Genomic DNA, 22,908 nt, shown 5'->3' on the forward strand with positions numbered 1-22,908 from the left:
GTGAGTCATTTTGCAACCGTCAAAGTAATTCTATCTAAGAATGCCTCTTGGCAAATATAAAGCCTTACATTTCGATACAGATGAACCAAACAGATTTGACTGCCCAGTATGTATTAATTTTTAAATTAGTTGTTTAGATTTTTCCTTTATATATATTATATATAGGTGAGGATCTCTGAATTCTACAAAAAGCACGTAGTTCATCGCTTCTAGCACAGAGAAAATACCACCACAGCAAAAACAACGTACGGAAATATGTGTAGCTGACTGAAGTTACAGGACTCATTGTCATCTGATGCCGTTTTCGATGCCAGAGCATCAAAAATAGTGGCAATGAAAATAGCAGAAGTATGCTTCGTGAAAGTGGCTAGGAGAAGCCCAGGCTCCGCTCAGCGACGGTGTCTGGAACCGAGCGGTTTGGAGTTGTGTTAAAAACACCTCACAGGCACTCGGGGCGCCGCGCAGTGCCCGCTGCCCCGGCAGAGGCGGGACGGGGGCTTCTCCTGCTGCTCGGCGCTGCTTACAGAGCATTAAGGCACGATGTAATCCTGCCAGCACTGACCCAACAAACAGCCCATCTTGAGAAAGACTTCGCGTTCCTACAGCAGGAGCTGCGCGCAGATAACATCTTGCACAACTTGCCTAAAAAGGCAAGAGGTCAAACAGGTGGCCAAGAAGGCGTTCGGAAAGAAACAGCTCAGAAATACCGACAGAGAAAACCCTCCCGATTCACCAAAGCGCCGAGGCTCCCGGAGCCAGGCGAGCTGTAGGAAACGAAACCACCTTTGCCCCGGTTTCCTCCGCCGAGCTCGTGGCGGGCTGCGCGGGACAGGGGCGGGCCCCGGCCCCCCACAGCCCCGGCAGAGCCCGGGGAGACCCCCCGGGGGCTCGGCTCCCCCGGTTCCCTCCCCCGGAGCCCGTCCCGCGGCGGCCGGGGGCACTCACGTCGAGAGCTTCCTGGTCCAGAAGAGGCCCCCGGGCCACAGCTCCTGCAGCTGCACGGCCCGCGCCAGGTTGCCTTTGATCTGCGCCAGGAAGCGGCCGGCCTCGGCCTCCAGGCGCTCGCCATAGGGCAGCAGCTTGTTGTAGACGATCTCCTTCTGAGGCTGAGGCGGCGCCATGGCCGCGGCCGCTGCCCCGGCTCGGCCCCCGGCGCTGAGGCGGCGGCGGCGCCGCGCGGGGACGGCAGCGGCACCCCCACCCCAGGCACGGCGCACCGGGAACGGCCCTGAACGGCCCGGAACGGCCCCGAGCGGGCGGCTGCTGGCCCCGCTCCGCCCCGCAACCTTCCGGCGCGGCGGCGGAAGGCGGCGGCTGAGGGAGGCGGCTCCCGGCCCGGCCGCGCCTGAGGGGAGGCGGCCCCGCGCCGCGCCCCGCCGCCATTTGCACAGAGCGGGGCCCGGCGCCGCTCCCGCCTCGCTTCTTTCGTGCCTCTGCGGTTAAATAAAGTTTATTAAACCGAACCGAATAACGCAACGTTCCCCCAACTGCTGCCGGGGGAAGAGAACCGGCCGGCGGCCCGCTCCCCGGAGGGCTGCCGGGGTAATCAGTCACGGGGCTGGCTGCAGAGCGGCTTAAGGGGCTTATTCCAAATAAAAATGCTGCTAAAGCACAGCTCCGCGCTGCCCGGGCCTGCTGCTGGCCTCCGCGGGCGTAGGATGAAGCCTGCGATGGATACGTGCTAACAAGTAGTGCTGATAGCTGTTATCTCCAGCTGTCGCCTAAATATAATTGCTAATTGAATTTCCCCTCAAGAATCACATTGTGACCACTGAACAGCTGCAAACGTATTCGAGTTAGGGCTACAGACAAGGGCAAATCTTGTTTTCTTGTCTTTATGCTCAAATTAGCCCTGCTTAAAATTTGATAGAAAAAAATGATTAAACGGTGGAACACACTACAAAGAGGAGGAATGTAATAGAAAGGTGATGTACGATGAAGGCTGTGGCACTCAGACTTTCTCATGGCAGCTGGTACCTTCACACCATTTTGTTATCACAGAATTTCTAGGTTGGAAGAGACCTCAAGATCATCGAGTCCAACCTCTGACCTAACACTAACAGCCCCCACTAAACCATATCCCTAAGCTCTACATCTAAACGTCTTTTAAAGACCTCCAGGGATGGTGACTCCGCCACCTCCCTGGCAGCCTGTTCCAGTGTCTAACAACCCTTTCAGTATGTGCCTTTGTAGCAGACACTACTTCTGTTTGCAATCCAGTGCAACAGGAAATAATTCCGATGCACCTGTTTGAGCAGAGTGACACTACCTCAAATTACAGCCATCACAAAATAATCTGCACTGTAACTTTCTTCACCAGCAAAGTACAGCCTTACACAGACAAGGTTTTCCCAGGCACCAAAAGGAAGCTCTGTGCTACTTTGTAGATCTCCCACCTAGTATTTTTACTGTAACATCTTGGGAAAGTGAAAGTCTATGATCACTTCTTAAATGCATCACGTAACTTTCTCAAGGCTTCAGTGAAAATAATTTTTCTGGGTCCTACGATGAAAGAAAGATAAAATTTCCCTTGATTTAAGTACTACAAAGGGTCAAACTTTTTCAGGCAGGTTTTGAAGAAACAAAATTAATTCTACCTTTTCCTGCTTTCCTAGAACTACAATTTTAGTAGAGGAAGGAGGATGATTTTGTGTTGTGCTCAGTACTTTGACAGTGAGCTTCTACTCCTACAACATTTTCTATCACATATTCTTGTAGATTGTGTATATCAGTGCTTACATTATTACAGAACAGTTGCAGCTATAGTTTGTATATGTGTGTTTTGGAGATTATTGCTCTTTCACAGAGGCATCCTATCTACCCTATGCAAAATAATTTGTGTGAGCATTTCTCTCCTTTCTGGCCTGAGTTAAAAATAGAATGATTATGATCAAATTTCTGTGTGCAGTACATCTTGTTTACTATTCTGCTGGTGAAAACAGGAATAAACAAAAGGTGTTGCTGAACACTATGAAATGAATAATTTTATCACATAATCTGACAATGATAAATAGGGTTACTGGCCCAGAAGCTGTAATAAACTTATGCATATTTAAGGATAAGTAAAAATATTTTTATATACTCTAGATGTGCTTTGAAGCTGAAAAAAAAATCTAAAATAACTTCTTTTCTATCATTTATAAGCAATTCTTCTTTTCTACTCATTTGCGATGGTGGTTTGTTCAAAAAGCAGTTGCCAGTGTGGGAAAGTGTTTATTAAATTTGAAGCATGCAGGGTTTGTTTGGACTTGGAGAACAATCATCAAAATTATAGTCCAATTTTCTGAAATTGAAGTTGGCAGATACATAAGGAACTTCAAAGCTGCACTCTTCATATTCTTGCTTCATAGCTTCATTATCACACACACACAAAACACTACTGCAGTTTCTGCCCTTTCTCACTCAAGTTAAGACTGAAGCTTGATTTTTCAAACACTTTTAAGTATTTTGCAACATGGATAAGCAACCCCAGCCTCATGGAGCCTATTTAACTGAACCAGAAAATCACCTCAAGGGCGTGTGACTGCTGTACCTCAGACACACAATTGCTTTCCACCAGAATGAAACACTTACCTTTCAGGCAAAAATGTGCAAAGTATGCTACCAGCACCTCGGTCATCCTACCAACTTAACTGACCCCCTTATTCTCAGAAATTATTCCCATTTTCAGAATCTGAAATGAGAAAAAAGGAGATTGAGTCTATCTGCAATTGTAAGAGTAAGCATACTTACAGTCCTTGCATTTTCAAGGTGCTTTCTGTGTGTTGATTCATTTACTAATTGCATTTGTTAATTATTAAAAAACTAATCCTTTTCCCCTGGTACACTGGCATTCTGCAATTTGAAAGGAAAAATATGCATTTTGCCAAGTAAGTTAAAAATACATTTGTTCTTCAAGTTTGCAATATGTTTTGGCTGCAGCAGTGTGTAAAAGCACATTTGGTCCCCGAGTCATATGATGAAGGACTGGCTTTCATAACATGGAACCAGTCTGTGCAACTTGCATCAACAGCTTTTTCCTCTCTTATTAAGTAGGAGGAATACAAATTGAGAGCAACTTAAATATGGTTGCCACCTGTTGGTTTTTGGCATTAAATCCTGAGAATTGATGAATCCAAGTGTTGTAGTTGAGAAAAAAAAAAAAACAAAAAAAAAACAATTTTCCCATTCATGAGAAATTTCGACTGTTAACAGTGTCTTAAGTCAAATTGCGCATTGATCATACGTTCCCTTGCTGGCCAACTTGCTACTTTAGGTCAAATAACACAAGTGCTGTCATCAGTATTTAGGAACCTTGTCACTCAACCTTAACAGTGGTTTCTACCATCACACATCTCAAGCAACTACTTTTCCTACACGTACGTTTTTCTTAGTGACCCACCTGTACTTAAACATACCTAAGTTAAAAGCTGATTTTTTTTGTGTGGCAGACTTCTATATACTTTAGAATTTTGAGAAGAAAACCAAGTCCAACAGAACCTTCATAATACCACTAAAAAAAAAAGAAGTGGAATAGCTTGTTTTTGATGTTGTCAGCAATGAGTATCCTTAGGCTTTCTCATCTCTGTGTTTCTAAATTGATCGGTCACCCAAAGCAGATGCCAACAGACACCAAAGGCAGTCAGGAAGCTGCTGCTGTCCCGCTCACCCACTTTCAGACAAGATGGCAACAACATACTCTCTCCCAGAAGAAGCATCTGTAATTACTAGCTGCAAGTCTTTAGACTAACAAGGCCATTTTCATTGCAAGGAGCTGCTCCATCCCTTCAAGACAAGGACATGAGAAAAGGCTGTAATTAGAGCCTGCTGTGAAAGTGTTTACTCCTCTGCCCCTGGGAAACAGAGTTGCTCTAATGATTTTTGGGTAGTAGCAGTTCCTTGCCTGTATAAACAGCAAAGAGCAGTAATTACAGCTGCTTGTCTCTCCTCCTGCCCCTAGGAACTCAACTGATGTTATTACTTTCCTGAGGAACAATAAGCAAGATGGCAGTAGGATTAGTCATTCTGAACAATCTTCTGAAGAGTGTGAATGCAATTAAAATCACTAGTTTTAATCAAACAAACAGGGGGACAGATTTTAAAAACAATACATCTGCGCTTGTTTGTAGCTAGAAAAATCTCTTCTGCAGACATATGTTACCTCTTTTGCCTTATTTAAAAAAAAACTGAGAAACACTGCTCTGCCTAAATATAAGAAACATTTTGATGAGCCTAAAGACTACAAACTAGAAATACACCTATTGCATAAATGCTCTAAAAAAGTTTACCTATTTGGAGGATGGGGGCAAGAGCAATGACAGCATCTGAATGAAGTGCCAAGGAACTTAAGCTTCCTGTATAGTACGGGACAAAAATAGGTTCTTCTAAAGTATGACTCTGAGCAACTAATTTTAGGTCCCTAAAATAAGGCTGTCTGAATGCTCCATTATGTGTTTTAGGTTGGATGGGAGGCATGTTCGGTATGATCTAAAGCACACAGGCTGTATGCTGATACAGTTCTGTTTCCATAAGGCCTGTTTAGATGCACACATGGAACTTTTCTCAGGTCATCCTACATTGTTTGGGAAAGGGTTTGAACAGAAATAAAAGGCACTTGCAAAGGGATTGTAGCATTAAAATATGGGCACCTGTATAACTTGTAAAGCTTTACTACATAGACAGGGCTGACAGGATACAGGCAACATGGCCATCCATTCACTTTCCATTCTTGGTGGTTCTGTTATGAGTTAGGGCAGTAAATTAATCCTCGACAATATCAATTCACAAGATATTGTTAGGCTTCCTCTCTTTCATAGCTGAAGTTAGTGGGTTACTGTTCTTACAAGGAGTACAGTCCCTGTCTGCGCAAAGACAGGACCAAAATTCTCTCTGGTAAAATAAATGAATTTATAGCAGAATTGTTTTTCCCCCTCCACCTCCTGTTCTCTTTAGGTGTCTTATTGCCTAAGATTTGGAAAGCAAAATTGTCTCAAATCCTCACATAAGAATTTGGCTTTGACAGTCTATTCCCTCTACATATTTGAAGCTCCTGAAGATATCCCTGGAAACTGCTGTGCCTGCAGGGAAGAAAAATAATAGACTTGAACCTCATTATAAAGAGCTTACTGCTGATATCTTCCCAAATTACTCGTTGCTATTTGAAATGAATAATAATTCCTCTGATATGAAATAAATGTAGGCAACTTTGGGGAAAGAAGCATTACTTTTTTTTTTTCCCCTCGAGACACTGAGATGTGGATTTTTCTGTCCCAACATCCTGCCAAACAGAAATCAGTTGCTGAAGAATATATGATGACAGCCAGTTTGCAAAGGTGTGTTCTGTGTATTCTGCCATTCTAGGAAATCAAGGAAACACTCCCTCAGCAGCCTGCAATCTCTTGCATAGGCACTGCTCATTATGTATTTGCAGTTTCAAACAGAATTGCAGCAGACCTTGCCCCAAGCGTTTGACTAACCCTGATGGTATTTTTTCAGTGGTGAAGGCATCTGTTTCACCTTCACCCACAGTTCCCAATTCTGTGGTTTGTCCATTCACTTCTCTCCTCCCAGTCTCCCTCCAGTTCTTAGGTTACCAAAATGGTAACTAGGTAGAACCTTTCTGGGAAGGACTTATTGTTCAAAATGTGAACAAATTGTGAAATTTTAACTTGCTGGATAGTATCCTACTTTAGGAACAGCCCCATTGACTTCAGCAGAGCTATCACATATGACAGTGTGCTTCTTAACATTAGAAAACTAATGTTGTTAGAAAAGCTTTCAAAGCCACTTCGGATATCTCTGAGGGATCAAATCTGTGAATTGGTACTTTTCATCCTCAGATATCTACAGTCTCTCCCCTTTTGCATTTTAGCATTAGCTAAAAACATGAGATCTTGGATGTTGTTCTGGTTAAAGGAAAAAATTTGCCAGTGACTATTAAAAACAACAAAAAAAAAGAAGTCTATTTTCCCGACCCAGGGAGAATCAAATAACAGCCAAAAGTCTTTGTTCAGATTTTATGCCTTCTTTCAAGCAGCGCTGAGGAAAAACAATTGTTGTTTCTCATGACTGTAGCTCACACGATCAGGTTTAACTCTTTCACTGTATTGCTTGTTCACTGTTTTGAAGTGTGGACCAGAATTACTTAAATATTTATGAATTCTGGGAGAGAGGCAAGCTTTCTTAAATATTCCCTTAGGCAACCAATGCTTTCTCTCCTTCTAAAGATCTATTTATAGTTTGCTTCTGGCTGCATGGTTTTATGCACTGAATCTGCATGGTAGACTTTGGCACACTTCTAAAGCAGCAGCTTCTTTCACATGGTATTCTGGAGACATCCAGCAGACTACCAAACTGTAGAGGAGATCACGTGAAACAAGCGAGAGCTGTCTAGCATTCACTTGGCCTAACCTGGCAAGTTGTTTGTGCTTATATCCTGGTAACATGGGGATAAGTCTAATTGTGTCAGGGGTGGGACTACAGCAGCTCAGGTCACCCTGACTACAGCTGGGATTCACAAAACTGTAAATTGTGGTGGGGGGGGGGGTTATTGTGTCAGGTGTCCCACTGAAAAGAAATCAAGCTGAAACAACGTATGAGTTAACACTTCATAACAACCTTGGAAATTTAACTGTCAAGAAAGGATATTTAGGATAGAAGGAATGTTCTAATTAAGGAACACAATAGGACTGTAAACTCAGAGAAGCTCCAGGGAGAAAGAAAAGTTGCTTTTGCCACATTTCTGTGTTGTAACTTAAAGGCTAAGCCTGGTAGAAAACTGAGCCATATTTAGCATAAAACCAGAAGCTGGGCAAAGTACCAAGAACTGGGTGAAAGAACTAAGAAGGCTTAAAAACCAGAAGTGAGAAAGATGAGAATCTGTCTTGAACAAAAAGAGCAAAGATACCTTGTAATCTCAAAAGAGAGCTCGGCAGGACAATGCAGTAGGCGTTAACTGTTATTTCCTCAGGCATATACTGATAACACTATCTGCAACACCCATGTGTTTTCCTTTTAACACTGCAGCAGATGAATGCAGAATCTGATTCATGCTTTCTTGGCTTTGCCAAATGCATGCTAAAATCCTATAACCATGCCATGAATGAATCTGCTGACCCAAAGGTCCGATGAGACATGATTGGAAAAATGCCTTAGAGATTCCAGACCTCTTTGCACGGAGGAAGGGCCTGGTCATCAGCAGCTGGCACAGTACCAGCAGGAGGCCTGACAGGCTCCAAAATTAGGAAAAATTGGCTCAGAGTCACTGCTTGTCGCCAGCAAGTGAACATCTCTGAAAAGCAGGCATTTTGAAATGGGAAGCTGGAAGGAAAGGGAATTTGGGATGGCATCAGGGGTGCCAGAGTTCTTACCAAGTCATGATCACTTTCAGAACTGACAACAGCTTGTGCTTTAGGGGCCCACCGTAACACCTCTGCACCACATCAGCTGCAGCCCTTGAGCTGTAGGCTACAAGAAAGGCTATGCCAGCTGAAAACTCATCCCTGGGTTTCTAAGGCTATCATGGTGCTGCACAAACCACAGGGCAGCATCCCCAGCTCTCCAGGTGGCACTCTTGGGGTTGCTTTGTGCATTACCTCCTTCTAGCTCCTTAATTTCATGTTGATTTTTTTAAACTTATATGCTCACCTCTTCTTTTTTTCACTGGATTCCCAGGCTCCCTGCCATTTTCTCTCTCCAGCCCACACAAACAACTCTTCTTCCAGGAAAGCTTTTAGTGTCTTTAAGACTGACCTCAGTCAGTCATTGCTGCAGCAATCTGCAAGAACAGCTTCCTGTGACGAGACTAAGAACTAAAGACTAAGAACTGGGCATGCATACAATTTTACTTCCCCTCTGTATGTTCTCCATTTTCTTCAGCTTGCAGAAGACAGACATCCTGAGTCACAGGCTGTGTCATTGTGTTTCATAGCACTAAATAGGTTTTTCATCCCGTTATTCATCTGCTTTTTAAGTCTCATTATGCTTTGGCATCACAATGCTCTGCAGACACAGTTTCCAATATATGAACTGTATGGAATGTTTCCTTTCGTTTGGCATAAACTTGTCACCCAGTAGTTTTCTAATGCCCATGAGTTCTCACAGATGAGAAATGACACCAATTCACCATTTATGATTATACAGACCTGTGTGACATCCCCTGCTCGACAGGCAAATGCTCTTCTGTCTCAAGATGACCCAGGAGAATACTAGCTTTAGTCCCTCTTCATATGATGCCATTCCAGGCTTTAGATCATCCTAACTGATTTTGTCTGTTGCCTTTCCTGTTGTTTCTTTGAGGTGAGGAATGGCTGGAAGAGGATATTTGGTACAGCCATGGTTTGCACAGCAGCATACGGCTCTCTTTTTTTTTTTTTTTTTAAATGTTCTTCCCATAACAGGTTTTCTTGCCAGCCCCTGAGCATTACACTGATCTGCCCATGGAACTGCTTGCAGTAACTCCAGAAGCCACCACTATTTGCATTGGTTCATGTACTTCCACTCTGCACAATACTTTGTTTAATAACACAATTTAATCTGACTTCTTAATGCCCACTCATTTAACATAACAAGATACTTCTCTAATTCTTTGCAGCCGCACATTTACTACCTAAAGTAATCTAATACCATTAGCCAGCTATCCAGTCACTATTTCCCTCTCCCCGCCCAGATTATTTCAGAATACATCGAACAAAACCCAGAACAAATCCTTGCTGAATTTCCTTGGTAGCTTTTTCAGTAACAGTTTCTCTATGGTGAATGTTTTCCACATATTCCTTCCTCTTGTGACTGCTCCTTCAGTTATTAGTCCACCAAAATACTTTAACCTTATAAAACCTTAATTAACCAGAGAATTTTGTCAGAAGCTTCTTGAAAATCTAGCAACACTGTATCAACCTGATCCATCCTTTTCCACATAACCACTGACTTCTCAAAAGGATTCAAGCATTAATTCTTGCTACAAAAATCATGATAATTCCTCCCATTTTATCAAAACTACAAATACGTCTACTAGATTGGATGGGGAAGACACCATCAGGGCAGTATGAGAATCAATGGAAAACTGGGCCCCACAACAGTGACCTTTCTAGCTATGCATAAAAACTGGTTAACTCAGAGAAAAGAGTTCAACTGTTTTGTTACTTTTGGCAAACCCCAGGTCCCACCTGCACCATCTATACTATGAGATGTGTTTGTAGAGCTTCAGCCCACCTTTCAGAAGCGTTTTCCTTCAAGCAGATGCTGATTTTCACCAAATCTGTTCCAAGTTCATGTCTTCAAAACATAGTCCCCTCACATGATTGGAACTGGCACGCAGATTCTGAAATAACACAATTCCCCACATCCAAGTTATAATCAATCCAGCAAGACTTGACTGAAATATCTGATGACACTGGCTGCACCAATACTTTTCAAGATTCTGAAATACTAATTAAGCCTTCTCTTTGTTGCTTTTGAGAACAAATAGTGGGCTAATGCAGTTAATGAGAATGAATCAAATAGTTTCACAGTACTGCAAAATGTAATAGCTGTCAACCCACCTCCATTACACACCGTTTCTTTAACAACCCACACTTTTTCGTGCTTTCTTAGTTCTTTTATAGAGCCCTAAATCCTCCACAAAAATCTGACATCATTGTTCTAATGACTGTGGGAAGGGTGATGTTTAAACTTCGTTTTGTTCAACAGGAATAAAGAACAGCTTTAAATGACCACATCTCTTCCTCCTCACTGTGTTGCATAAGAAGAGAAAATATAACCACTGGCAGCATCTCAGTCAGTTTTCTTTAAATTTTAATGTGCTTCCTGTATATGGATATTTCATTAATCAAATGTCAGACAGACCTCCTTCTGCTCTGCTATCAAACCACGAGACTACGACTCCTAACGTGACTCTTCCAAATATAAGAGGACAGCCTGGGCTCACCATCTACTACTAGTCCCTGTCCCTTCCCACTTCCTTTTTCGATCCCAGTGATGTTCAGTAAAACCTTGGGAAGCGTGACATTTTAAGTTAAGTACTACTCCAGGTAGAACAGAGGTCCCAAAGACAATACCCAAAGAGGGGCTTTCCAAGTTGTTATATATTAATGTTTTGTTTGCACACAGAATAAAATTTGCCAGAATGTTGCTTTTGTATGTTTGTTAGTTTACGATCTAACCTAATTTGCATAATGCTCCTACTAAGTCTTTGATTCACAAAATTAAAATATTATAGGTACATTTCTCCTTGGTTCATACACTGCTTCTAAATTCAAGTTATAATTACCTTCTGAAATTATACCCAAAGAATTTAAATGCTTGTAGGCATTACAGTAGGTGAGTTTGTGTTTAGTCTTGACCACCAAGTTGAGTCTTCTTCGATCTATTACTGCAGCAAAAGACTAACAGATCTAACCCCAAATATCACTCTGATTTTTATGCTTTCGAGTTCAATAGTATAGCTTCGGTCACACCTGTCAGAAAGATTTTTTGTTACAGGAAATACCAGTTTATGTTCTCATGTTTTATTTACTAACACCTCGTGATTTAAAAAGTCTTGACAGCTAATATCCTCATACTAAGCATTTGTTTCTACTGAGCATTTAAGTTCCCTACTAGCTTTTCAGATCAGGATTTTTATTACTATTAACTTGAACTGACTTACCTGAAGATTCTTTCCTTTCCTATAGCAGCAAAAATACTTTTCAAAGTATTTTTTCAAAGACATGGTGACACAACAATGAAAAAATATTGAAAACTAAACAGAAATTTAGTTTTATTAAATATTTACATGTATATATGATGTCAACGAGTGAACAAGCTGTGAGTGGAATCACGAAAAATTACTTTGGGAACTGTTGCTATAACTTAAAAAAAAAATGTTTAAAAGAAAACTGCTGATAAGTCTTCATGTCCTAGACAGAATCAGGATGTAGTGAATAAAAGGCTACTAGTAGTAGGATGTAGTGAATAAAAGGCAACTAACAAAGCAAAAAGCCTTCCATACAACTTGTTGTGTGACACTGCACTATACATAGGATCTCACAGCAACTATTTGGAACAAACACAGTAACAAAAAAATTGCCCTAAGTAGTCTAGCCACACTAAATAAAATAATGAGTGCACGGTTCTGTATCTATCATCCTGTAGCTTATGTAAGTAGTCCATGATTTTAGAGCACAAGGGGGACAAATTTATGTTCCATTGGGTCCCAAATTTAGGACAAAGTTTGGCTGCAGTCCTGTAACTTGATCTGTGCAGACATGACCCTTCCTCTGTACAGTACTCTACTTGCCTAAGGGGGCCTCTGCACAGGTGTGGGGTCCCCTCACCCAGATCTGATTGCTGCTTTGGGTCTTTACATTTCTAATGGATCAGGAGACAAGTGCTGTAACCAGGGCACCTAACTGTGCTAGGGGTATTCTGCAGTCAGCCTCAAAAATTTTCTAAGATTTGTACACCCAAATTTTGAGTTTTACCATTTAAAAGCACAAGGTAGCTTTTTGTTTGCTTTTGGTAAGCCGTTTTCTATTATATGGTTTTATTTCAAAAAGAGTGCTATACATTTTTGCCTAGCACTCTTTTGTTCTTTAGGCATGTTAATTTCCCATCTGGATGCTTTCTCTTGACAGAAGTCCTTCTTCTATGCTCTTCCTACTTTTCCACTCTCCATAGCTAAAGGAAGACAGCATATAGAAAAAGTTGTAGTTGGGAGTATTTATTTGAATGCAGAAATACTTCAGGAAACATCATCAGCTCATGCTGAGAGCTTAAGCCTTGCACAAGTGTAGTTTTTCTTCTCAGTGAAAGTGCTACTATGCTAGGAACTGCATTCTTGAAAATGACAACAAAACAGGTACAAAAAGCCTAAGCCACTTCATATTTTTACATGCATTATACTTCATTTTTAGTTTCCTGTAAAAAGGCTGACTAGAAACTAGTAGTAATGGTATTATCAAAACATTTATGAGCTAGGAACACTTCCCTGTCTTGAGCTACTTTTAAAAATTTTTCTTTAGTAGCCCAGCATAGTGTTATTTATACATCCTACACAGTACAGACAAAAACTCCTAAAGAACTCCTACAGGCTTATCTTGTCCTTCAGGCTTTGAAATCTAATCCTAGTGTTTAAGAGACTGTCTTTTTCCCTAAGGACGACAGCTGATAGTCAGTGATCTACAGAAAAAGGAAAGTAGAATTAAGAATATCTCTTACTTCTTAAGTGTCCTACATTACACCTTGGGAGACTTCAATACATCCATCTGAAACATTAAATAAAGACTCCAAAGAGTTTTGTACAACTTGAAGCAGAGTCTGCAAAGTCAGAAGTCCTATTAGTTTTATTTTAAATTAAACTGCAATTTTAATAAATTTAAAGTTTATTTTAAAATAGGTTGTAAGAGTGAATATAGTTTTGGAGATGACATGATAAAGAATAACCGAAAAAAAAAAAGAAAACGATTGAAAAGAAAAATTTAGCCTTTATTTGAAAAAATAAATACAAAGGACAGTGTTTTAAAATATGAGCTGTATATACTATGCTTAATAGAGAACAAGCAAAAATTATAAAAGATAAATAATTGAACTTACATGGTTTATACTCTTTTTCTCTGAGTACTTACTACTCTCTAAGCCACAAGATGGAATAGACGCAGCAGCTTCTTTTATACAGAGCCTTTGCTATTCTTTGGGAAACCACTCATCAGAATCTGCTGAGGATCATTTGTAAGTGAGTCAGGTTTGGACCTTACGTTTATCTAAACACTGATGAAAAAGGGTACCATAAAAGATAAAAAAACAAAGAAACAAACAAACCAATAGATAAATACTTCAGCAGCTAATAAGTTGACGGTAGAGAGAGGGGAGAACTCTGAAGTCAGGAATGTTAATTGTAGATTGTGAAGATGCTCTGGGAAGGCTGAGAGCAGAAATTTAGACATGTATTGACAGGTCTGAGAAGGAACCATAATAAATAAAGAAATGGTGATAAAACAGGAGCATAGCTAGAGGTTAAGGAATAAATTAAGACAGCAACATTGGAGGTCATGTACCTGATAGAACATATGTATTAACATGGAAGATAGTAATTTTGGGAGTGGAAAACATTGAATGTATATGGTGGAATGAAGTGACAGCCACACAGACAGAAAGCAGAAGAAATGGGTACTTAAAGAAAAATAAGTTTTTAATGTTTTTCTACGCAGTATAAGCATAAATAACGAAGCCACAACTTCCAAAGTATCTTTATCAACTCAAGTGAAACTTATTAAAGTAAAAGATCATTTTATTATAAGCACTGCAATTGACAGTGCTCAGTATCAGGACCCAGAGGGCCCATAGCTCTGATTGTCCTGACCAGGTTCACCTGAGCCAATGATATCCCTTCTGCCCCTTGGCCCTGAAGCCCTATTTAAGCTCAGGGCTGAATCCTTCCTACTTCATGGGTGTGTGAGTCTCTAGTTCTAGCTTTAGGGCTCTTTGTTGTACCCTTCCAGTACTTTCTGGAACAATTCCTCATTCTTTCCTGTATGCTATGGCCAAGAACAGGATAGTGGGACATCTATACTGTGTTTAGAGCTAGTATTTAGAGGTGTTCTTCGAAATTCTTGTTCAGAGTAAAGGTATGTATGTGACTGAATGATGAAATTAGTCTTCTCTACAACAGCATTTTACCTAATGCAAAACTTCTGCCAAGTAAAGCAACTTCCTAGATGGCTTTCACAATAAATCCCTTCTATACAAGCCTAAGGTCCATGAATAATTGTTCCTAGAGAACACTATGTTGCAAGTGAAATTCAATCTATATATGTGAAGCAAAAAGACCAATGAATATAAAACAATGTCTTCTGAAAGAGATAAAAGCTGGCTGATGTGAATTTAAATTAGCAAGAATGTGTAATGATCAGAAAAGAAAGCTTACTGTGAAATTAGTATGGAGAAATAAAAGACAAACTGTATAATAGCAGCTGCTGTGAGCAAACAAAAGGCTTGGGTAAATTGGCAGCATAATGGTCATCCATGGAATTCACTGCTGCCTTGAATTTCTCTTTCATGTATTAATTGTGATTGTTGCAGCTTTGTTTTAGTAATAAAAAGGTCACCTTTATTTACTGAGTAGCAAGCCAAATACAACACATGGTAATAGATAAGCTGGCAGAAGTTTAGAAGAGTCTATTTCATTGCTAGAGTGATCTACAGATGTTATGACACTGTATTTTCTGATCATCCTAGCAGTACAAAAGTTTGTTCATTGGAAGAAGTTCATAATCATTTGCATTTCTCTGCGGTGTAACTAAGGAATGTATCTTGTGCTATAACGTATGTAGATATTTAGCATTTCTTGCTAGTAGCTGTAGGAAGTGCACTCAGCTGATTCTTAAGCCAACATCACTACAGCTGGTAGAGGGATGGCGAAAATACAAAACTTCATTGACTTCACACAGACTGTCTATACTTTAAGATAGTGTATGCTAAAGCTCTCTTACTAATTAGTGTATTTGAATACTGTTTGATTACTGATATTGACTTTTTGGACTGTAAAAACGTAAAGGGTTTCATGCTATCTTTGGAGTTTTTCAGATGTCTGTTATGAAACAATAAGAGGGTTGGTACCATTTAGTGAAAGAATGGCAAGATATTCTTATGGCAAATCAGAAAAATACTAAACTGGCTTTAACTGATGAAAAAATCAACTGGCAAAGAAAATTAGAGGGCAGCAGATATATCTCTGGGCCAGAAGTTCTCCAGGACTATGACAGGAATGGATTTCTGTACTGAGGATGAGCCAGCACTGGTGAGAGGAAACCTACCTGACTCTTATCAAGAAACCTTACTTGAAAGCTAAGAGTCAGTCCCTTGATTAAAAACCAAAGTTGCCATTACAGTTTGCTCTCTGCAGATTCCAGTAATCAGGACCTGCATAAGCTATAGTTTAAAGGCCTAAGTTGCAATGTTTTATGTTGTAAATAGGCTAATATTTTATTTTGGACCTGTCTTGCTCTTTAGTGTTGATAGATGGCAGCAGATGACTAAAGATTCTAGACTGAGTTTATCTTCTAACCAAGGATAATTAAATGTTGTTTCTAATGCAATGTTTAGCCTGAGGAGACTTTTTCTTTTAAGAAAAAGCAAACAAAGAGTACAAAACCATGTGACATGCCAGAAAAATCCATGCCGTCTGCTTGGAGACTGTACCTACTCAACGATCAGTTCCTGGTTTATATCTTTGCATGTTGCACCTACATTAAAAATGTTTTGGAAAGGTTTGTAAAGGAAAATGTGAGCACTAACATACATCATTGTGTAGGTTTGAACACCTTACCTGAGGTAGGTTTGAACAATCTTACCTGAGGTAAATTTTCCATCTCCAAGCCCTGGTGCCCCCAGCTGGAGTCCAGCCTCCCCCTGGCCCTGGTGTTTGCCCCACATGGGGTAAAATTGGGAAGGAAAAGCTTCTCATGTTTTATGGGCTGGGAGTCGCGGTGACCCCCGGCGGTGACGGGGCCGCGCCCCCCCCCCCTCAGGCGCCCGGGGCTCCCTCCCGCCAGGCGCGGGGCGGGCGCTTTCCGGGGCAGCTTGAGCCTCGCGCGCTGCCGTCCGGGCGGCCCGCAGAGCTCGGCGGCCGCCATGTCTACCCTGGGGAAGGCGTCGGGCGCGCTCAAGTCGGTGGATTACGAAGTGTTCGGGCGGGTGCAAGGTGAGGGGCGCGGGGCGGCGGCGCCGTGCGCATGCGCGGGGCCGGGCGCGGCTGAGGCGATGGCGGCGCCATGAGGGGAGGCGGCTGCCAGCGGGAGGGGGCGAGGGCTCTGCTCTGCTGTCAAACACATACGCCAACCCCCTTGGGTTGGCAGCGAGACTGAAGTGAATATTAAAGGGTCAAAGGCTGTTCCCGTCTTAATTGCGGAGTTCCCCTCGCCGCTTTAGCGGAAATAACCGCTTGGTCGAGGTCATTTCCCGGCCGGCTTGTGCAGTTGGCCCAGAGTTACAGTGCCACAGAGCTCTGCGGTTTCCTTGCGGATAGACCACAGATGACATGTATACAGTTTACAATAAATTTGTGAAGTGATTTTTTTTTTTAATAGTCTTTTATAAGATAACCTTACTCTTTTTTGACCTTACTCTTTTTCTTTCTTCTCTAGGTGTTTGTTTCAGGATGGTAAGGCAACATCTGATTTACCAGTTCTCCTTCAAAGCCTACTTCAAAGTATAGTATTTCCAGGGCTAAAAATACAGCAGCAGCAGCAGCTTTGCAGACTATAAACATAATCAACCGACGGATGGAGTTCTAGGTTAGGCTGTTAAGTATTGCAAGCAAATTTAAGAGGAAAAAAATTTTGTTCATCTCTTATAGTAAAATATTTTTAAAAGCTTATTAATGTGTTTATGTTAGTATGCTTTATAAAGATTGTATTTGGATTGTGATACAAAGGTGAGCATTAGAACATACTCATGTTTAGAGAGGTAAATTCTGGATGTTAGCTTCTGAAGCCAATGCATTCCAGTTTACATTCCTACTGGCAATTACAGTGCCAGTGCTTAAGGAAGCTTGTGTTTCCTGTGATACAGTTGGTGGGGCTTGTGACCCCGCCAGAGTTCTCCACCAGCTCTGAATTTGTAGCAGGTAATTCTTCTGCTTGACAGAAATCAAGAAACGTGTTTCAAAAGTGTTGTGTGAACCTAGTGAGCTGTGTTTAGGACCTAAAAGTTTTTATGCATAATTTATGTAGTGTGAAATAGCTCAAAATAGAGAAGGATGGAGGTTTACAGCATAGTATGTCTTTAATGTTTCTTTATCAAGTGGAAAATGTGCGTTTGCAGATCATATTGATAGGCTGCATTCTGATGCTTTTGGGTAACTTCTTAGGGGAAAAAGTGCTCATAATCAACTTGAAACGTACTCTTCATAGGTAGCAACACCTTTTCATTGCCTAGATTACCCCCAGATCAGTTTTCTCTTTTGAAGTATAATTATTATTGAGCTGAAGTTTGGCTGTTGGCATTTAAAACAAATGTCTAAAGAGAACATGGGCTACATCTCATCACTGAACATACATGAAGGAAAATGGAGGAAGCACCTTTTAATCTCAATAAATTTGAGGTGAATGAAAATATTAGCTGTTTAATATTAGTGTTAGCTATTGTTATTCCCTGCAGAGAATAAAACTTTAGTGGTTTCCTGTAAAATACTTTGTTCCATGCCATGTCAGGGTTCAGGCACAAATGAAAAGTATGCAGATACATTTTGTGTGTACATAAAAAAAAAAAAAGAAGATTCAGAAAACGGGACTTGGAAGTTCCTTACATTTGCTGCTATAATTTGCTTTGCTAGTAATGCAGAAGATCCTTAGTATTTAAGGGGTAAAAGTCAGGTGGAAAGGTTTTAGAATGAAACATGAGGAAAAACACTTCTGTTTGTGCATTCAACAAGCTTAAAGAGCTTAGACACCAACTGTTGAAGAGGCAAATGAGCAGTGACAGGAGCTAGAGAAAACTAAGTAAAAGGTGGTAGTGATGGATCAGTAGAGTTCTTTGATTAAAAGTGTTTAAAAATTCCTTAAACAAGGAGAGCAGGTTTTTGGCTGATGTCTGAATGAAAAAACTCACAGTATTGGAAGATTTCTGTGCATATTCAACTGATACAGCAAGCAGCAGGATGGCTTTATTATGAGCAGGGTAAGAAGCCATCATATATATAGTTTGTGGTGTGTTTTTTTTTTTTTTTTTTTTTTTTTTTTTTTTTTTTTTAAGAAAAGTGTTAATGTAAACCGACATGGGAATTTAACTCATGTATTTATGTATATGTAAAATCTAATTCTTGTTCAAAAGCTGGTTGCTTCTGCTGCAGCTGCAGAGCTGATAGGAATGTTTTAATGTCTGAGTGTGAGCATAATCTATGGATTCTTGTTTCTCTTAAGGCTATGAAAATGGAAGTGGGGTTTGCATGGTATGCATGTAGTGTATGTGCTGGCACTGATTATTGTCTCATTATTTTTCAAATCAGTACACAGAAGAGGAAGCTAGGAAGCTAGGAGTTGTTGGCTGGGTTAAAAATACCAGTCAAGGAACAGTAACAGGCCAAGTTCAAGGCCCAGAAGATAAAGTAAATGCAATGTAAGTATCTTTGTTTCTCTTAGTCTTATCACTGTCACTTGCAGAAGCATCTGAAATCCCAAATGACAGGTAGGTTCTTATATCGGTAACTTCAGTGCTTTCAATAACTTTGGTTTTATTTGAGGTTTTTTCTTTGTGAAATTGAGGAGACGCATCCTTTAAGCGGTAAGTCTTCCAGTTTAAAAATAGTGTGAGGCTTCAGTCAGTTTTAATTTCTAATGTCACACAGCGCATAAGTGTATTATCCCCAAAATACTTTTAAAACAAAGAAAAAGCCTTTATTCCTATACGAGCACAGATCTGCTATTTAACTTTGAATCATCTCTGCAAAGGAACACTGCAGAATGTCTTGAAATGTTTACTTAGCTTTTACTTATATCAGTTTAAGAAAATGGTTTTGATTTTTCTCCCAATTTTTAAAAACAATAGATACATACTCATTGTTGCAAGGGCTTACAATCTGTATTACCTAGAAATAAATTTTGTAATTTATTAAAATTACAAAATGTATATGGTTTTCTTTATTAATTAATTTCCAAGAGCTTTAAGCTGTTACTTTGGAGAAGTACTGCCTGTAAAAACAAAGACCAATCCAAATATCTCTTTTTTGCAAGTGTGTGTAGGGAGATTGGAGTTTTTAAAAATCTCAGTGATTTGTTGTACTGAAAAAGGGATGAGGGATGGTAAAGCCTTCCTTTGCAAGCTTCATTATGGATGGCCAATTATTAGTGCATATTTTGTAGTACAGGAATTGTTCAAAACTCAAATAAAATGAAGTTGACTTTTTTGCAGGGAAAAGTGTTAGACCTTCTTGTAAAGAAACATTGTATGTGACGGAAGTATTTGTAGTAATTTTCTTTGGTTTTGAGCTTAACGTCAGATTGGTTATCTTGGGCTGCAAAACACTTAAAGCCAGAGAAGCAGCAGTTGTTTCTGAAGTCAATGCTTATTCTCTGGAATTCTACCATTAACTTTATATATAGTATTTAATATCTCCATATTTGTAAATTTAGTATCTCAGTGCAATCTGTAGCAAACACTGAAGATGGACGTGTGTTGGAGTATTGTTTTCTTTAAAAAATTTCTCAAGTCAGTTGATTTACTCTGAGCAGCTTTAAGTGAGAGCACATGTTAACCCCCCCCCATATGTGTTCATTTGTGTTAAACTAGGATTGCTGCAGCATGCCATGTTCTTCCCTTGTTTTCCCCTTACTGGTATTTGTGTCGATGGCATTAAAGGAAACCTTACTTACCACTACACCAGGAAATTGGTATCTGTAATATGATATCTTGTAGCAGAGCTGCAAAATTAGACTGATGAGACTAGGCTTGTTCTCAAGGAAGAGATGGCAAAAGAACTATTACAAAGGGAGAAGAACGCTTCCATTTTCTTGTTAAACAATTAAAAGTAGGGTCAGCAAGATGGATTGTGACAGTAAATTGGCAGTGATGTTGAAGCTTTTGAGGCTGTTTGTGATATCCAGAGCAAATAAAAAGTTGTTTTGAATTGTTTCTTCATTTTAAGATGGAAATGAGGAAGATACCTGTGACATGGGAATAAATGTTGCAATGCTGAATTGAAATTAAAGTACAATTAAGTTACACATTGAGATATGGACTACTGAGTTTCCTAGAGTAAAATGCTTGGGAGACACCAGTTAATTTCAGTTGTTACCTGTGTGGGCTTGGATTCATAGAAGATAAAATGTAATGAACATATTTTTAGTGATAAATTGCTGGACTTTCACATGTAAAGGGAGGAACTGTGTATGAGCGGACACTTGGAAAGGCTCTGATTTCTCTTAGTACATGCAATAGAAAATCAAGTGATTAGAACTAGTATAGAGTTGAGAAGGAAAAAGATCTAAAGCAGGTAAGTTGGAGGTATGACTGTGTGGAGGTATGACTCTTTGTATTTTGAGCTCTCTAGTGAAGTGAGGGTGTGTCAGGAATGTGTTTTGAAAATCAGTTGGCTAGGTAACTGATGGGGAGCGCGTGACACTTGTGGATACTGGGAACCTTGTGCTGAATATTCCAAGTTCAACTTTGCTATTTTGATACTGCTTTATATGTGGTCAACTTTCTTGGTAAAAATGTGTGCAATTTTCTATAAAATGTGTTCACTGGAAGAAGTTGCACAGGTGGTTTTATAGATTACATTAATTTTAAGCTAATGTGTTAAAGTAAAAGGCTTACATAGAGCACAAGGAAGGCAAGGATCTCCCAGAAGCAGTAACACTATGTTGTTTCTCTGCGCAAAAACCTACTGAAAGCTCTGCATTTAAACATTGGCCTTGCAGTCAAGTTCCTGTCTTGTCCTCTGGTTAAGTAGGAAAGGTTCTTACCAGATGAAGAGAAATATGTCAGTTGGGCCATGTTTCCAAAAGTTCTTTTTCTTAAACAGAAGAAACAAATCCTCTTCCACTTAAGGTTGAATGTCAGCTTTTTTTTTTTTTTTTTTTTTTTTTTTTTTTTTTTCCCTGAATTAATGGAGGAAGGCTGACTTTGGTATATTTTGGATTGAAGTGGTGATGGTGCTGAGAAGTGGTTATATTAACTTGAAATTCCCTGAGGCTAGCATTTCACACAGTGAATTTGGTGGTAATTCAGGAAGTCTCAGGTAGGAATAGGTTTTTGATTTTTAGATGTTTTCAATTTGCTTTTAAAGAGGACTTCTTCATGTTGTCAAAGATTGGTGACTACTAGGAAGTATTTGGTCTTGAACTTCCTACATATAAAACTTAATTTCCCTTGGTTTTTCGGCTCTAGGTGTCGCTGTTCGTGTTCTGTAGATGCTGCCAGCTATGTGCTTCGGTTGAAACCCCTCTAATTTCAGTTGAAATTGACTTTAATGCTAGAATCCATCTCTTCTTCAAGGCGAATTGTTTTTTTTTTTCTCCACGTGGGTTGCTTTTTTTTTCCACTCGAGTTCTGCCCCCCTGCAGGCGGAGTCTCGCGTGGACTCACTCCCAGCTGCCCCCCACGCAGGTGGTGGTTCCTGCCGGCAGGGCAGCAGACCGACTCCAGAGCTCTGCTCCGTAAACTGTTGTAGTATTAGTACATCAGGGTTTTTTGTTACGATTTTCCAGACTTTCTTTCGTTAGGTGGTGACTGTCAGTGATAACTGAAACTTAAATATGTTGCTTAGGTGAATTGCAAAGTTGTATTGGATCGTTGTACAACCATAGGCAAATGGAATTATCTGAATAATAAATGTAGGTATTTTCTTACTTAATCAGAAACAATATGCCTTTGATATTCCTGAAAATAGACTTATTTTGACTTTAATCCTAACTAAATCTCAATAACTATTTTAGAATAATCCTGCAGGCAGGATTGGCTGAGCTTTCTAGGAGACTTCTCAAAACAACTGCCAGTTAGATGTGCTGCTGCTGCTGGAAGCTTTTTAGTGCATTTGAGGGCTTTATGCATACACGTATTCTGCATAGTGGAAATCATTGGAACCATGTGTAACACTGATATAACTTCATAGTGGAGATATTCTCTTGTAGTCTACATCCCCTTTTACAGGAGGATAGAGAATAGTTCAAGGCCCTTAATCTGGCTTTTTATGCCAAGGAAAGATTGTTCCAGATGTCTTTGTTGCTCCAATGCAATGTTTATAGAAATACTAATGAGTAAAAGTTTCAGTTTAAACTAATATTTGTAAAGAGTGTTTTTTTGTTTTTTTTTTTTAACTCCAGTTTATTAAGGGGAATAACTTTGTGCACACAATTAAAAATAGACTTCTGGCAACAGTTTGGTAATTATAAAAAAAAAAAAAGGTATGTACTTGAAAATTATAGGTTTCTTTGAAAATAATTATTATGGGTGATGTAT

The 22,908-nt window shown here is 40.1% G+C and overlaps 2 protein-coding genes across 12 annotated transcripts in view; one reads left to right on the plus strand and one right to left on the minus strand.

The window, feature by feature from the left end:
* The window catches only part of PSME4 (proteasome activator subunit 4), a 70,424-nt gene extending 60,127 nt beyond the window's left edge, over positions 1–10,297 (minus strand). For 2 of the 3 annotated variants that reach the window (XM_027453193.3, XM_038177462.2), the window contains exon 1: positions 946–1,304. In XM_027453193.3, coding sequence (XP_027308994.1) covers positions 946–1,121 — 176 coding nt within the window. In that variant the 5' untranslated portion in view covers positions 1,122–1,304. Of the gene's footprint in view, positions 1–945; positions 1,305–3,573; positions 3,674–10,188 lie in introns of those variants that run through there. The other variant, XM_038177463.2, reaches the window with a different exon arrangement.
* Positions 10,298–16,476: 6,179 nt separating this feature from the next.
* ACYP2 (acylphosphatase 2) overlaps positions 16,477–22,908 on the plus strand; it is a 42,196-nt gene continuing 35,764 nt past the window's right edge. For 4 of the 9 annotated variants that reach the window (XR_003495951.3, XM_072035096.1, XM_072035097.1 and 1 more), the window contains exons 1-3: positions 16,477–16,654; positions 17,097–17,113; positions 18,959–19,068. Coding sequence is in view for 8 of the 9 variants with exons in the window: in XM_072035096.1 (XP_071891197.1) it covers positions 16,585–16,654; positions 17,097–17,113; positions 18,959–19,068 (197 nt within the window). In the remaining variant the exon portion in view is untranslated. Of the gene's footprint in view, positions 16,655–16,698; positions 16,993–17,096; positions 17,114–17,230; positions 17,247–18,520; positions 18,631–18,958; positions 19,069–22,908 lie in introns of those variants that run through there. The other 5 variants (XM_027453221.3, XM_013098818.5, XM_027453216.3 and 2 more) reach the window with 5 other exon arrangements.

The sequence above is a fragment of the Anas platyrhynchos genome, chromosome 3 (assembly GCF_047663525.1).
Source record: "Anas platyrhynchos isolate ZD024472 breed Pekin duck chromosome 3, IASCAAS_PekinDuck_T2T, whole genome shotgun sequence".
NCBI classification, from domain to species: domain Eukaryota; kingdom Metazoa; phylum Chordata; class Aves; order Anseriformes; family Anatidae; genus Anas; species Anas platyrhynchos.